The 18,621-nt window shown below is 30.3% G+C and overlaps 1 protein-coding gene across 1 annotated transcript; it reads left to right on the top strand.

Moving 5' to 3' along the window:
* The first annotated feature begins 7,502 nt into the window (after nucleotides 1-7,502).
* LOC143916414 (circadian clock-controlled protein daywake-like) lies at nucleotides 7,503-13,470 on the top strand. The gene is made up of 5 exons (XM_077437516.1): nucleotides 7,503-7,921; nucleotides 11,576-11,816; nucleotides 12,770-12,900; nucleotides 12,983-13,135; nucleotides 13,218-13,470. The coding sequence occupies exons 1-5, from the start codon at nucleotides 7,846-7,848 to the stop codon at nucleotides 13,367-13,369; spliced, it is 753 nt and encodes a 250-aa protein (XP_077293642.1). The 5' UTR covers nucleotides 7,503-7,845; the 3' UTR covers nucleotides 13,370-13,470.
* The last annotated feature ends 5,151 nt before the right edge of the window (nucleotides 13,471-18,621 follow it).

Genomic DNA, 18,621 nt, shown 5'->3' on the forward strand with positions numbered 1-18,621 from the left:
CTCCGTAAAATTTAGTATTTGAAGGACGCAGTCGGAAAAATTTGGAATAATTTAAAAACGCTAAAATTACGTTCGATATACGTGTTTGCATACTTATACACACTTCATTCGAACGTGCGTTAAAAGAGAGAACGTCAAACGATATGAGTGATTGCCGACAACATTAAGGGTGTTTTGTCAGAAAACGGACGGATTGTTATATCATTTTGTTGACAGGATATGACAGTGTTATGCCTTTACGTCACAATAAATATATTTTCATTCCTTAATAAAAATACATGAAGTTTATCACCGGCAAAATTTCTCACACCTTCCACAGTGGAAATGAACTTGCATAAATAAATATAATATAATTCAATGTTACCGTATTTAAATAAAGATTTACATTAAAATACGTGTAATTGTATCCGGAGTTTTAATTTAAGAGAGAACGGTGAGGAGCTCACACGCGGAGTCTTTAACCCTTGTCAAGGTTGTACCACTGTAAAAAGCCCAGTATGTTAATTTCAAAAAGAAAAACATGACCGAAGTTAACATTGAACATTGAAGAATGGCAATAAAAGGTCGTAGACCCAATATTCATTATATCTGTTGACAATCTGTTGACTGTCCCTTGATAAACTATTTCAAGCGCGTGCGTTATTAAATCAATTCCGATCGGTTCAAAGTATATATGAAACTTTCAGCGCATATTATGTACTAAACAAGTACATATTATGTACGAATCATTCTGTATTTCGAAATATGTACTAAACATTCTGTATTTCGAAGTATGTACTAAACATTTCGGATTTTACAGTTTGGTAAATAATTATTTTCTCATATTTCAATAATATGAATTCGACCAATTTCAGCAGTACTACATACATATACGCAACACGATCTCAGATTCCAGTTATTTTAAGGTCAAAACTCTCATAGTATATGAAGAACTTAAACAATAGAGTAGTTGAATCCTTGTAGTGAGCTCTTGATACATAAATACCTACAGAGAGTGTGCACTACTGTAAAATTTAAAAGTTTCACAAACACTTCAACCACCTGACCTCCATATATGTATGTACGTACAAGTAGAGGTATGTAGTTTGTGTTTACTACCTTTATTTGTTCCCTCAAAATAAAATAAATAGTTTCAATCAATTACATTAGTAAAGCTTTCACAAAATAAATTAACACATTAACAATGACTGCGAAATATATGAAGGTTTAATAAGATTTATGCACACAACCTTTATGTATATTTATATACATATTTATGTATTTACAAAATCAAATATCGCGACTTGTGACATTTTCTTATAAATTTACATATGTATCAAACTCCGAAGCCGTATGTTTATTTCCAATGATTCGGTGTCTCATACAGAATTATTGACTTAAAGTTAGTATTTGAAGCAATTTTTTTAAATGGGTTTGTAATACATACCTATAACATATGTATGTACATATGTATATGCAAAAACAAGATTTATTAATATTTTAATATTTTTAAACGATTTTTAAAAGTTTATTTATGCAATTGTATTCACTCTTCTTCCATATGTATTATACAAAGCTATATATGTATGTATATTTCGAATAATGAATCATTTGTTTCTAATAAAAGTTTCCACATAAATTTTTATTACGTTGATTCGAAGTCAAAGTCACGAAAAATAAAACGACTCCGACTCTGATTTTGCATTAAAATCACTTTTTTTTTTACTTAATAGCGTATGCTGTTGTAGAATTTCTAACGAACCTTTATCTGATTTGACCGTCTCAAACTGCTTTTTTGGAGATTCTTAATATATCGAGTTAATGTGAATAAAAACAAAAAGAGATGGATAAGTGTTAGGACCTGAAATCTTATTAAATAAACCTTGTGAAACTGATGAAAAATCAGCATACCAGTTTGAAATTTAAATTGGCGGCAAATTGTATAGTTACATATAAGTTAATTTAAGGTAAGTTAAGCTAAGACTTCACAGCCCCATATATACATACGTACATGTTAGTTTAGGTTTAAAATTGTTAATTGTAAAATAATTCATTAGCAATTTGCTATTTAATAATAAATAAATAAATAACATATGTACATACTTTATGCACAAGGACTATTCAAAAAGTTTATTCGAAATTTTTTTTTTGATAGAATTAGATATCAGAATCAGCAATTAATACCTGCAACATATGACAAGTGATAATATATCTTCCGTTCGAAATATTTACTTAAGATGTGTGTCATGGTTTATCGGCGCATTTGTACCGGAGAGAAGGACAATAGCGATTAGATAAGACGAGAAGATGAAAAAGAAGAATATGAAGACAAAAGCATTTGCTTCTATGTAAAAAAGCTCAGTATTTGTCACCGAATCGATGTGAAAAGCATTAGCTCTCGTCCTTTGAGCGAGCCCCCGCTAATGACTCGCTAATGCTCACTCCGTCCCTCCCAGTCATATTTTTTAATTTCCATTATTTTATCACTTACGACCGGGCAAAGGGGATGATGACATCCCTATAAGTGACCACGAGGGATTTATTAAAACCGTGTCAACGACTAATATTTGAAAGAAAGTATGCCTGCTTCACATGCGGTCAGAGATGACGGCCTTCATAAGATTATGTATGTAATTGGAACAAACTACATTGATATTTAATTTGATATTAATTGCATATTGCCAATCGAAGATAAATCAAGGTGATGATGATTTTTTTCACATGGTATTGATCGGCAAGCTTTATTTTTATTTTTTGTTAATATCAATTGCGAAATCGACGCCGTGAAAGCAAGCAGACAGCTTAGCTGCATCCTATGACATAAACATACGCGTATTCATTATTTTTTAATTCTTCAACATTTTATTTATTTAGTGACACTGGCATATTAAAAATACAAACGAAGTTCAATATCATGTCAATCGCTTGCATAAAAGTTAGATAAATCACAATCAGAAAAAAAAGTATCATGATGCTATTATATTTTATCCGCATCCCGAAAATTGCACGCAAGACAACTATGCGCCGAAAATCCCACGCAGAACAATACTCAAATGTTAAAAATAATGAAAAAAAGAGCTTTTTTGGTTTTATTTAATTTTGCAAGATAGATTTTGCTCATCGATAGAAATGAACTAGGGCTGTCGGTTTTGGTTTACCGTTTTATTTTCAACAATTTTAAAATTTGGTAAGCGTGTAATGAACTCTAGATCTAATATGCTAACATTTTTAATAATTATTATATATTCACAACATAGATGTGAGGTCGTTTGAAAACAAAGACCTTGCAAGATCGACGGCAACCCTGAAATTTTATTTATTTATTTAAACGATTTTGGGAAAGGCGGCATTTCTGACGAACCAAGGGGCTTGCCTTTGAGAACAAAAAAAAAGAAAGGAAAGAAATGAATCAAAATAAAATAATAAAAAAAATCAAAACAAGATTTTTAAAAAATAATCACAATAATAAAAGGAAAAAAAGAAAATATAATAATTACTAGAAAAAGAAGTAGAAAAACCCATTGGGTTTTAAGAAATTGTCAAGTTTATTTTTTAGAGAAGTTTAGGTTACTATTAGTTACTAATTCAATTGGTAATTATATCAAATTTTAGCCACTCCATTTGAATTGAAGGTTGAATGAAAATCTCTATTTCTTTTTTGTAAGAAATATCATTTGGTAGTCCGAGAATATGAATCAGATGAGAGTTTTTCTCAATCATTAGGAGGTTAATCATAGGACAATTATTACGATGGTTATTTATAATTTTTTAGTAAAAATTACAAGAATCGTATTTTATTTATAAGTAGTCAGAAAAATCGCCACATTATTATTTAACCTGGGGACTTTTTTTACAAAACCCAAGCCTGGATATTTTCAGTAAAATCTGGAAATTCCGAGCTAAAACTGAAAAGGTGTCAACCGTGCTCGGAAAGAAACTCATTATTTTTTTAATCGACGTTGATTTCGATTTTTTCATTTTAATTACAATATTATAATACTTTTTAAAATATAATTAATGGGAATCAATGTCCTCATTTAATTGCTATATGCGAATTATTGTCGGCGTGTAGTCGTCTTGCGCGCAATTGTCGGGACACCATATTAAACTGTTGACCTTCGATTTTAACCTTATCGTTATTGAACCCGTTTAGAATCGTAATTGAATCCTACTAATTATATAATTGAATACTTATCGTAATTGAATCCATATATGTATTACCTTTAAAATGCAAAAAGTTTAATAATTTTAACATGTTTCAACATTTCTGACATCTCGGTGAATAAATTTTTTTCGCGACCATTATCAAATAAAGATAAATAAAGTATTAAAGGTCTTACATGAAAATACGTGATGGACAGGAAACTGCATAAGAAAGCCGTCAACCTTGTATGCTAAACCGGTTAATTTAAACCCACTTAATTCAATGATAAATTATCATTAAAGTCTAATAACAATTAGATGCACCCACTAGACAAAGAAGAAATACATTTTAATACACCACTAATAACAATGCAGATTCGTGACGTCAATATAGATAGGCATAATAAAATCACATGCACCTGACACATTCAAATTTGAACTTAATGTATTATACTTACAACCAGTTGGTAAGTAGTAAATGGATAAACATCCATATTATAATTAGCATGTGCGGGTGTTTTGCCTATTTTTCAAAAATGTATGTACAAAGTTACGATATGTATAGAAATAGTATCATATTTAATAATTCAATTATTTTTCACAATTTCCATGCGTATGGAAAATAAAAACGCAAAGTACTCACCCAAGGTCAAAAGGAAATATTAATTTGACAGTATTTATATTCATAGACCAATCACGACAATGCGGGTAATTTCCCACTTAAACAAATATGTATAAACTATGTAAATTTTATTCGCAAAAAATAATTAAGAGGAATTCTTTTAGGTGACATCATTGCACATTCAATTATAAAGCAAATAAGAAAATCAAACAAAAAATTTATCATGCTTTTTATAAATATTTTTATATTTGTAAAACTTACTGGTTTCATCGTGTGAATTCAATAAATTAAAATGCGGAATTAAGAAAAATGTAAAATATTATTTACATACGTATTAGTAATATTTCGTCGATTCAGTTGTAATTTATATTAATATGTACAGTTTTATTTTAAACAGAAATTACTACTTCATATTTGTTCTCTGATATTGTATATTTAGCTTTGGTAAACAAATCAGATGAAATGGTTTCGAACTATGTAATTTATTGTTACGTAAACGAGAATCAAAAAGTGATTATCATTACGTTTAAGAATAAACGTTGATTGAAAAACACACACAAACGTCAACGTATCAACAATGGATGAATAGTGAAAGTTTCTCATAAAAATTAACCATAATTTCGTAAACAATGTAAGTATGATTCGCAAGAAACGGAAACAGCAAAAAAATCTACAAATGCAATTTTATCGTAAAACATACATTTTCTCATTTTTATTACGTAAAATAAAAATATATTTCTATAGGATGATGTATGATGTATTACAGAGAATAATATGATCTCTAACCCCGAAGATTACTATTAATTATACAATAATTGCATAATTATTATAAGTGACATTTAAATTGACGTGTCAATTGCGATTAAGAAGTCGTGCATCATCCATTATCTTTTAAAATACATCATGCTATCGTAAAATTTAATAAATTTTCAATTCAAATTTTCATGATGTGCAAAAACTTTTCACAGAAAAGTTTCTAACATTTCATAAGACTGAGGGATTATGAAATTTTTAATGCAAAACTTCCAAATGGACTGCCTTAGATAAGGTAAAGACACACAGAAAGTTACACGGGACGTACTCCGGTACCCAAATTTGCACCACAGCGTACTTCAACCCACTGGAGTGTTTTTAAACATACATACATATGTACATAGGTTTGACAGTGTTAAATTAAGAAAGATACGCCTATCACTGCTGGAGTCCACGTACGCGTACCATGCCGCACTTTTGAGTGTGCTCTTACCATTAGGATAAAAGGTTACAAGTAACAATAATTTAATAGGTGGGTATGTAACAATATGTATTATATTATGCCAATTTCAAAATGGATCCTATTCAAACATATTTGTCAAACGAAAACGAAATTATCCATATTTCATTCCTGTCAAAACTCTAAATATCGATTCTAATCGGTTGAAAAGTTTTGCTATAAATCCTTTTGGTATAGATTCTAGACTAGATATTCTTAAAATATCGATAATTTTCCACTACTGGTTCTACCGGAGAAAATTCTCACTGCTGGTAGTACCGGTATTTGTCGATATTGATTCATTAAAGCGAATTTTTGAAATCAAATTTAATTAATTAAAAATAAATATTAACTAATCAACTGTCGGTTAATCATTAATTGTTTTGATCAATTGTATTTTAAATTAATTACAAAATTATGTGTTTCTACACCGCGAGAATGGTTGATCAGCGAGTATCAAAAAAAGTAAATAAATTTTGGCATGATTTTTTCTTTGAAGAAGTTTTGTGTGGAAGGGATGGTTTTAGATTTTAAATATCATATCTATAGGTCCTATCTATAGGTAGCTCATATGTATATGTATTCTAATATTGTCAAGTGAAAAAATCGGTCTCCAAAAATAAAATAAAAATATCGACGAGTCTTCAGTCAGTGAGTATATGTATTCAGAAATACATAATTTCAGGTAAAAATTTGTCTTTGATTATTGATTTGACACACTTAACGGCTCCTTTGAATGACAGCTCAAAAAGCATGTCGACTGTTGAATCATTCTTCGACTAATCCATACAACCAAGCCGATACAGCGTCTTCTCCTAAATCAAAAAAAAAAAATTGATAAAATTCATATTATTATAATACAGTACTACCGTTAGTACCGAAGGGTGAATTCGGTAGTACTGGTATTGGGATCCCTAATACCAGTGTAAATTGAAATTATTATATTACTAGTAGTCCATTTTGTGTACTAGTACCAACGAAGGTTTAATTTTGAACCAACGTCGTCAGTATCAGTTTTGGAATCCCTAGTCAGATCAAAAGGAATTGTGTTTTTTTCCCTACTACCAACAGTCGTGTAATAAAATATAAGTTGCGACAGTTGTCTCAGTCATTTTGATAGTATATATTATATTCTCAACAAGATTATGACGAGGAAATATTAAATTATTTCAATGAACCTTTAAAGTAATAATTATATGTAAGTTAACTACCACTTTTCACATTCCAAATGCTGTGATCTTAAAAGCTTTTATCAGCGTTGTAAATATAAAATTTCAATAGAAACACACGTATACAGGTATACCTTTAAGTAGAGGTATTGACATAGATCAATCAAAATATTAAAGTTGAGTTTTAACTCCACTGCAATATCACATCACGTACATACACTTCGTATATGGACACCTATCATAATAAAAATTGAACGACCCAAGTTGAGACGTTATACACACACCATACATACACCGATTGAAATTCAATAGCGACACTTCGTTTCGAATTGCCAGCATCGTCATGTGAGCTTCTTATATATTCTGTACATTCGCAATTCGCAAAGAGCATTGTTCAAATTTTCCCGCGCGTCTCAACAAAACCTTGCCCCTCACCTTCGACGTGGTCAAGACGACTTCTACCGCATTAACTAAATGTTTACACTTCTAGGTATACACACACAAAATATTATATATAAATAAATGTTAACCGTTCGCTTCGGACCACTTGTAACTCGGACGTCTCGGGAGTAACAACTAGTTTTTCTCTTATAAGCGCGAGCACTACGTGGAATAGAATAGACTAGCGGATCTATCCGAGGTGAATCTATCTCAGCAAATCTACAAAACCATCTTCGAAAATGGCGGTTGGAAATACTTTAGTGAGTTTCCTGTTCCTGTTCATCGCCGTCGCACATTTGGCCGAAGCCAGTCTACGTAAGTAAACAAAACAATACATCAATTATATATTACTCGTAAATACGTTATATAATAGTTTATTCTGATATAACCAAAATAATTATTCGAAAGTATGAAAGTATAACACTTAAAAGCCGATTGATTCCAATAACAAAAACTAATCGATAAAATTTCGAAAATTAGATAATGGTTAATTAATCTTTCTAAATATTAACACAATTTTTATCAATTTTAGACTTTTGTTATATTTGTACGTATTACGTAGATAATTTAAGCGGATTTGATTATAAACATGGTAGTTTTGTTCATGTCTATTGGATATCATTTAAGTTTTGAAGTGTTCAAGTAGATATTAGATATAATAATTTTTTAAATTAATACAAACTTACATACATATACTGAGAAGCAGAATAAATTCGTTTTAAAATTTAAATATAAACGAAATAAAATATTTGGCATTTTAAAACATATTTACAAAAGTGTATTTATTCCTTCCAATATATGTACATATGTACATACGTAGCTAATAAATACGTAGCTATCCTTTTATTGTCTTCATTGACTGATGAACTTATTTATTTATTATAATAAAACCTTTTAAGACTTATATGTATGCTAGTCAGAAAACAAACACAACTTTTTACAACGCAGCCGTATACATTGTACCCACTAAGGCAATTACTATGGGATTATTCATTTTTTTTTTCAAATTTCTGCTGCATTAAAACATTAAACTAAAAGGAGAAAAAAATAATTAATTACATAGTACTATTTCAGATATTTGGGATAAAATTAACCATATTTTATATCCAACGATAACTTTATATTCAATCATCACTATTTCCATTCATCTAATTCCACTCATCGGAATAAGTTTTTGAATTTCCATTTTGACAATATATTATGAAATGTCCGATAAATATGGAATTAAATTATTTATTTTAAGTATGCACCGCATACGGCCCTTGAGCCACAGGTTGAAAATCACGACTCTAACGTGAGATGTTATTTTAATTGATATAAATAAATAATTTTTATTTTCAATCAAAGTAATACCCGTATAATATGGATCTAAGTTAACTTAGCTTCTTTTTTTTCCAAAGTGCCATTTAGAAAATTAATTTAAATAAACATAATAGAAATCATATTGAGACTTTTATTATCAATTTATCTTCATATAAAACCATAAAAAACAATAAAACATTTAAAAAGCAGGCCGATATATGTATGTATGTACGCAAGGTTCCAAAGGGCCCACCGTATCCGTTCTTGCTAGAAAAACGTAGCATCCATTATAGGGTTAAAGACTCACATGGAAAAATTTTAACCCCATTAAATCATCATTTTTCTTTTTGGTAATTAATATATGTAACATTTGGTTATTAATATATGTAAACATGCAATAAATAATTTTAAAAAACGGTGTATTTAGATATTGTACGTCTGAATTTAGCTTCATAATATAAACAATTTGTTTTAATACATATAAATAATAGAATATTTCATAAAATCACTATCAAAAATTGTTGATCCATTTCATTATACGAGTGGAAATTGTTTTAATTATACTTATTATGTGTTTAAATGACCAATAACCCTGTTAATGTGATATATGTATGTACGTTTGTACACTTTATCAATTATTTCCGTTCAATTAGATCGATTAAATGTAGAATCGTTGACTTTTATGGAGATTTTCATTGATGATTGCTCATTAATCTGTTTTCAATGGCAAAGACCTCGTTCTCGACATTTGTATTAATTGATTTATAATTGTATCAGTATAGTCGAAGAACATTGGGGATTTTTAAACCGGTCAAATAAAGAACTTTAAATTTGATCGATTGTACGTATATGTATAATCTTTGTAAGTTTCCCAACCGAATTTTAATTTGGATGTGTTCACGTGTTAATGTCAAACTTTGAATTTCAAATTTTGCGATTTAGATTTAGCGTTGTTTTAGAAGTTTCAATGTCGCACACCGGGAACAACATTGGCAAAAACGATTGAGCTATGTATACGATTTTAAGGTTATATAAGAAGTTCACAAGAAACGAATCAAAACACAACAGAAACGTAAACAGGTTTAACCGATTGGTCATTAGCGATGTAAAAAACTGCCATAACGTAACACCCGTCACATTTTCGGATGCATTCTCCGTTTGAAGTAACCTTGATATAGTAATTTAATTTGCCAACAGTACTGAGGAACAAAAAATCACATTTTTTACATTCCGGAGCGGAGACTAATAAATTTTTACTACAAAAGTTTGACCCATTGAATTCGAATATGACAATATTTTTTTTTGGCTTACTCTCATTTAAGAGATATGCGCATTTCAAAATATGTACAGGTTTTACAGATTGTTGGCTTTTGCAGGCTTTTGGAATTTTAACATAAAAAATCTAGATAATTAAGTATAAGTATTTCAAAGCAATAAAAAATAAAAATCAATAGATAAAGCATCCGACTATCGATTTCAATAATTACTTTTGGCATTTGAATTAAATACTGCAAAAGCCAAAAATCTGTAAAAAAATGCTCATTTTTTTAAGCGCTCATATCTCTTAAATGAAAGAACGTCAACAAAAATCATTGTCATATTCAAATTTAGTGAGTCAAACTTAGTAAATGATTAGTAAAATTCCGCTCGGGTATTTTTTTTATTGCTCATTTTTGTGTTATTAATTCATACATATATGTACATATGAACCCTTATATTTGAAAGTGGCATAAGTCCAATTTTCAGTTATACATTGTCGTTACAATACATATATTTTTACAATACATATATTGTCGTTAGTTGATGCAATTTTTATTTGTTTTGCATACAAATGAATTATTGTTATAATGTAAAATTTTAATGCAAATACAACCGGATTTTGTATTAATATTTATGTATAAAGTGAGGTGTAGTTTAACCATTAGCTCCAATTAGAACTATTCTAATTGTTTTAATGTTATGTAAATAGAACCATACACGCAAACACATGACAGTAGATATCTTGTATTGTGGCGCATTAGGAATTCCTGTAATGCTACAATGGTGCAAACTTTAAAAACAAATAAATAATTTCAGTGAAAAATCTTAAAGTGTGAATTCCAGTAAATAGAATACAATTTAATATTTTTTGTAAATCGCTTATCTTTATTACATTCTATATGGACACACTCATATCTTCCGTAATGTGTATGTGACATATCCAAAACAGCAACAACCGACACGATCTATTCATAATATACAGCAGTACATGTCTCCGAAACCTATCAAGGAGAAACGATTTTCCTTGGTTAATGCGGAAATAGTGCACTCGTACTAACAAAAGTGATGACAGGTGCATATGAATATTTCCGGAAATTTCATTTCTGACAATATTTACTAGACGATATGATGCAAGCAATATTGCGGTATAGTATAAATAGTAGTCTTTTCTGTGCGGTGTTGTGCCGAGCTATTGACGTGCAATGCTGGGTTATATGAATGAACCTTTATCCATATGTTATATTTAGTCACCGGAGCCTGAGGGGGCCGTGTATTGTTCAAAGGTTGTAAATGCATTGTTAAAGGTTTGCCGAACAATGGATAGCACTGTGACTATCCTACCTCTAGTTATATTAGATATGTTCTTTGATTTGTATTTATTACTAATTAATAAATTTTTATTTTTAGCTGATTATATCAAAGCATGCTCGGCATCCGATCCGAAATTTAACGATTGCGCTTTTGAAACGGCACGTGCATCCATGAGGAAATTCGCAAAAGGAGATAAAGAACGAGATATTCCGGTTTTGGACCCACTGCATGTTAAGGAAATCAAGGCAATCGGCGGGAAAAATGGAGAAGGGCTTAGCGTCATTTTCACAGATTGCAAACTGACCGGTTGTGAAAAACTAGACTTAATTAAGTTCAAGTACGTATAAGTGCAAGTACCAAGCTAATACTAAATATTTGTGAAAATAAGTTTAAACTGTATATGATTAAAGCAAATAAAAATTTAGTACTCTATATAATTGCGTGAAATGTCTGTAATTATATAGAGTATTTTATTTTTGATGTAAGTTTATCATTGCCTTTAATACAAATGGCGAAATTTGACTGCCACTATTACACAGGCCATTGTTATTATATATGCATGTATAAATGCGTGCGTAGTCAGTAGGCTTTATCGCAAAGCTTTCAACCAAATTAACACTATCGTTCCGAGTTCATCTGAGTACAATGTTAATGTAACTGGATTGGGATGGTGGGAGCTTAAATATTTCAGGGTCAAAATGAGAGCTCAGTCGAAGCGGCCATTTAACACTCTAGTCCCGACCCCTATGAAAGTTTGCGACTGGCTTTGGGCGCATTATATAAATTAATGTGTTTTGCGGGCACAGCACTGTGAATTATAGTCCGTATCGCTAGTTACATTGTGTTTCGAATTTGCAGATTCGGAGAACTAGAGTCACAAGTCAATGCAGTCCGTGTACCGAAACTCGGAACGTGGAAAAAATCTGCAATGCTAGTCCACTAGTGCTGTGTCGCGCTTCGTATTCGGATCGAGTAAAATCTAATGGGGAATTTATTTTATTGCCTCGAAAGAAGTGTTTGTTATATAAACTTTTTCGTAATACACTCAAAAAAGGTTTACTATGAAGATCTATCACACTTACGATACGTAATTTTCGATTTAAAAGTTTACTTTCTTCTAACGAAATTTAAGTGTATCGCCTCTTGCGCAAATTGATTAACCGCATTCTTGTTTGGCAATGCTTTCTTGTTACGGAACAAAAATCGACCTCGATACATAAATTGTCACATAAAGAAGCCCTTCAATTTCTCTTTCAAATCAACTATATTTGTGTTTTTTTTTAATCTCAGAATTGACATTGCAAAGAAGAGAATCGTCGGAAAGGCCGTTGGCAATTTAGTATTGGACGCCATTTATGACATCAGCGGCCGTATACTCATCATTCCATTGACAGGCCATGGAAATGCCTACGTTGATTTACGTGAGTTTCTTTTTGATAAATTAAATATACACATGTACCTATTGTGTGATTGTTCGTTTGTAAGTTTTGCCATACTTCTCAGGTGATTGCAAATTCACGTACATATTCGACTTCGACTATGTGAATGGAACGGACGGCAAACAGTATCTGACTATAGTGAAGGACACTCTTAAATACGACATTGGAAAAGCAAGTTTCAAATTGGAAAATTTGTTCAACGGCGACAAAATTCTCGGTGCGCATAATTAGATTATACGTAGAAGTATTTGTATTGTTATACACAATCTATAATATGTTATTTTTATTATTATTAATAGGTGAAACAACAAACAGACTGTTGAACGATTCATGGAAAGAAGTCATCAATGAAGTAGGTCCACCAGTAGCAGAATCTTTAAAAACAGCATTCCGAAGTACCATACAAAAGTTCTTAGATAGTGCATCAGTAGATGAACTTTTACTCCCATAATTTTTTTTTCTTTAATAAAACCATGGTTAAAATGTAAATACGATCGTAGGTTAAGGAATTTTGTGATATTATTGAATTATTAAAGTTTGTTATTTTAATTACTTTATTAGTGTTTTCATTTATTTATTTTTATTGAACAAAACATTGAGGTAAGAAAACTACAACCAAGAAAAAATAAATATAGTCAGTAAAGTTTATTAATCCTCTACCAAAAAATAAATTGATTGATTCAAATTTATTGAAATTTTTTAAAGTTTTAAAAATAATGATTTATGAAAATATATTAATTATATTATTTTTGTTCTATAGACATCTATTGGTGAATAATTACAACATAAACTAAAAACTAATTGTGGCTCAATTTAAGATATCTTTTGTATTATAAATATTCTACGTTTAATAAAAACACAATTATTTTATTTAATACCATCTATTGCGGTAAGTTAAAACTATTGCATAAACCATTTATTTATGAATCTTCATTTAAAACATTTGCTTGAAAATGCAAAGAACCATCACTAGATGTCACTTACATAATGTTGTATTAATTTCAAGGTGTGCACCTTTGTTTTTGATAAATTAGACACAAATTGTATAGATGTCACACATACGACACCGCCAAAAAATAGAAAAACATCTAAAAATAAATATTTAATAAATTGAAATAAATCATTATGTTTTTTTTTAACTTGCAGTATAATATAATAATAATTGAAATTAATTTAAATAACAAAACAAATTAACTAATGAAACTTACATATGTACATTATAGAAGCGCTGTGTTCAAAACTTGTTTATGAAACTTAAGGGTAAATATGTAGAGCCTAATTACCCATTCTTGAGAATTAACATAGGCATAACATAGTTACCACGTTGCGCACATGATCCGCGGTCGAAGATTGATGTTGAAATTATCGTCGACGATGTTGACAAATTATGTTTGTCTTCGTGGCACTCGGCACTAGGGTTTTCACAGCCCTCAAGTTCGAATTCTACGATGTAGAGATGGGAATGGGTAGTGGTTGCCACTCGCCATCCGTCTTGTTTCTTGCGGTTGTCTTTAAAACTGGGGTAACTTATGACAAACACTTGTCATTCCGCTCGCGGGATACCCCCGAAAACCTTCTCCTCATCCCATTCTACTGGCTCTTGGAACCTCGAGTACTCCACTCACATATCAACTTGATGCACGACAAACCATATTTCATGCTAAAAATGACACATTCCCATATAAATGTTAATACGCGTTCGTCGCGTAGGTACACAGAGACTAACACTCGTATATTGTAAGTATTTTAGCTTGATTATGAATCTAAAATTGGTGATAGATTTAAATGGCTCTTTGCCGATTTTTCGATAATTCATTGATGTATATGAAATTAATTTATAGTCAAATAATCGATAAAGAGCATTAGATATAAGAAACGGAATACGTGGGTGAGAAGTACGACAAGGGTAGTGGATATAGTGGAAGGAGTGAAGAGATTGAAATGGCAATGGGCGGGTCACACGGCAAGAAGAATGGACGAAATTTGGACAAAAGAAGTGTTAGAATGTTACCCGAGAGAATTTAAAAGAGTGAAAGGAAGGCAGCAAGGAAAGTGAGTAGATGAAATTAGAAAAATGGATGGATGAAAGTTGCCCAAAACTAGGGATTTGGAATTGACCGTCAAATGTCTAAAATCGATCGATTTAAAACTTGGATCGAATCTTAAATAATCAAAAATTAATTCCAGGTGAATAATGTCATATAAATACATTAGAGTAAATTCGTGATAATAAATATATTTCACTTTTTTTTAACCAATTATGGTTATCTATTTAAAGATTGGATCATTTGAAGGTTTGGATCATACATAATTGAAACAACCGGCTGTTAGCATTTATTTCGATCTGGTTGGTCTGTGTTGCCAGTGATATTACCAATTTGAAATTGCCACATTTTATACTGAAAATAAACAAATTCCAGATAACCTTACATACGTATAACCACAATACGCCGTTTTCAATGGTTTTTAATGTAGCATTAAGCAATAATATGCATGTGAATGTACTTAATTCAAGATTAAAGAGTTACCGGTTATTACCGGTAAATTTTGAAATTTATGAGTATTTACTGATGGTATTTGTGTTATTTTATAATCATTCAAATAAAAAAGTATTAATATTATATTATATATGCTGGTGTGACTTTTGTTTAAAAATTTTGAAATTTTTGCCCTATCATTATGAAGCATATCCATTTGTTACTCTTGGAGAACTGAGTTTATAAAATACAGGTCATGCTTTCAATAATGCTGGCTACTCATAGTAGGTGTATATTACGTGTATAAGATCCTTTTAGCAATGATGCATTGCTTTAAAAGGCAACAAAATTGAACCAAAAAGCATTCGTGAAACAAGGAAGAGGTGTGCGCGAAATAATACGAAATGGCAGTGAACGATGACACTGTCTCTGTAGAAAATACTATTGTATTTTTAAAAATATACAGTTACAATTATTATTTATATATCTTTATTATTTTTAGTCTACCTGTAATTTTCTTATATATATATATATGTATATATATATATATATATATATATATATATATATATATATATATATGTATATATATATATATATATATATATATATATATATATATATATATATATATATATATATATATATGTATATATATATATATATATATATATATATATATATATATATATATATATATATATATATATATATATATATATATATATATATATATATATATATATATATATATATATATATATACAATATTTTCAAATGAAATTAATTTAAACAAATACATATAAAACAAAATATTTTTTCCAACTGCATTTTCATTTGTTATTTTTATGTGGTGTTATATACATACGTTGTAAAAGCATCAAGTACGAATAAATTCTCAAAATAAAACATCATTCAACGATTATCAGGTAAATTTTCGCAATAAAATCATACATTTGCATCCTGTAACATATGGATACAATTTTTAATAAGATGTAAAGTAAATTTTTCAATATATTAAACATACTTCTTTACAACTGATTTCACAAAAGACGCCGTGTACTCCACGTTTATGCACATCCAATGCTAACGAGCAGACTCTCAACTGGAACGCTCAGATAAAAATGGAAAAACGATCATCGTAAGCTGAGACTCGGATAATTCATTCAAATGGCATACATCCTCCATCCCGATTTGAAATACACCATACGAAAATATGAATTTAATTTTGAATACTTCCAGTTACAAGCAATCGCAGTATTGTATTTAATAAGTAATTATTTTATATCATATGTACATATTATACATGCATACGACACTAAAATGTAGAATGGCTTGAATTGAATTTTCGCAGTTTCTTTTTCCTTCGAACGAAGTCTGTTCGCTGTGACATATATCCTTTCGAGTTACAAAGGACACACATCACCTGAAGGATATGGGTACCTTTAAGACGGCGACTATTTCCAGTTTGTGCTAGGTAATGTGTCACGTTTACGATATGAGCCTATAATATGTTTGCTTGGCCAGGGATACTCCTGCATCGTTTACTCGGTCCGAAAACTCATTTTTAGTTATAGCGTAATAAAGGGAGTGCTCCGCACACTTCGGCGTTATGAAAACGTCATAAAAGTACTAAAAAAAGCGGGTATACCTAGAGGAAAACTTACAAAAGTGCACGTCGAATATGCCTATATGTATCTACTTACGCGGCGCTGCCCAACCTCAGCTTTTATTTGATTTTAACGAGTGTAATTCATATGAAAACTATTCACGGAAAAATGTGCGCCGTACAACTTACCGTTGAAATATTTTTCATTAAAAATTTTGTATTCTAAGATTATTTTTAATTATTAAATTTTACGCTTACGTAGTTCGTTGGTGGTACAAATATATTGTATATATAATAGTACAAGTGTTTCTCTACAATTTGTGAGTGAAATAATTTGATAGAATTTTTTTATGAATGGATATATGTATGTATGTATGTACATACATATGTATAATGCAGGAAACTACTAGACAGGAAAAATAAAATAAAACTCTATTGCACGGCGAATAGTTAAAATGCTTGAAACGTTGAAACCGTTACGCTCGAAATCAGGTCCACTTTAAAATTGCCGCATACGGATAAGAAGGGTATGGTACAAAGCATATGTTTTTGCAAAACATACTTTTTATTTTTGTCCTTAAAGATAAGCCCGGAAATAAATTGGGTTAACAGTCCATAATATTTTCTATGAAGTTTGTGTGACGTTAAATCATTGATTAAAATAAAAAAAAAACAACTTATGCAAATTGTTTTGATTTAAAATTAATTAAAAAAATGAGGCTCATATATACAAAAATTCAGTATAATACGCCGAAAGGTTCGATTGTTTAGACTAATAGTACAAATAGTTCGATTGTTTAGACTAATAGTTCGATTGTTTAGACTAATACTGATAGGAAACGATCAACCTGGAGTCACAAATCCAGGTCTGACCAACAGCATACTCTGAAAAATTCATTTTCATTCAGGGATTGAACCCGGCATCTTCTTGACGCTAAGCAGAAGCTTAACGACCGAGCTATGCTGCTGGCTATATCCAAGTCTAATCAGTAGCACAGCAGAAATATTCCGAAATATTCTTATCAATCGAGGTCAAAACAGAGCTCGAACCCGGGATCTCTCGATGGTAAGTACTAACGCAACCAACAAGCTATACTACTATACATGTATATGTTACAGTGAAAGCATATTTCAAGTGAAAATATATTTTTACTAGTGAAAATATATTTTCTCCAATTCAAGCAGGGAAAATGTATTAACAATTAATTTACAACGTTTAACTCTATAAATTTAACCCTACCAACCCAATATTAAATGAATAGGGCCAACCCTTACTCAACCTAACTTATCCTAACCCTTAAATAATACCAACCCTAACAATCTAATCTTAAATGAATAAAATCAACCCTGAAAATGTAACTGGTTATGATTTCACTGTAACGTCAGTGAAAATATATTTTCACTTGAAATATAATTTCACTGTGACTTACTTATACATATATGTACATATTACAATCATTATTAAAATCATAATCACGACCAGCAACATAGATCAGTGGTTAGCATCGGGCTTTGATGCTGGCCAGACCTTGAATATGTGACTCGAATGTCGATCGTTTCCTTTCAGAGTGTTTATAATTTATATTACATATAAAAAAATTCAGTCTGATTCGGCTA

The sequence above is a fragment of the Arctopsyche grandis genome, chromosome 9 (assembly GCF_051622035.1).
Source record: "Arctopsyche grandis isolate Sample6627 chromosome 9, ASM5162203v2, whole genome shotgun sequence".
Classification (NCBI taxonomy): Eukaryota; Metazoa; Arthropoda; class Insecta; order Trichoptera; family Hydropsychidae; genus Arctopsyche; species Arctopsyche grandis.

Bases quoted from the DNA above. Each gene is read 5' to 3' on its own strand.
- LOC143916414 (XM_077437516.1), top strand. From the start codon at position 7,846: ATGGCGGTTGGAAATACTTTAGTGAGTTTCCTGTTCCTGTTCATCGCC. The intron at 7,922-11,575 runs GTAAGTAAACAA...TTTTATTTTTAG, and splicing joins TTTGGCCGAAGCCAGTCTAC to CTGATTATATCAAAGCATGC. The intron at 11,817-12,769 runs GTACGTATAAGT...TTTTAATCTCAG, and splicing joins CTAGACTTAATTAAGTTCAA to AATTGACATTGCAAAGAAGA.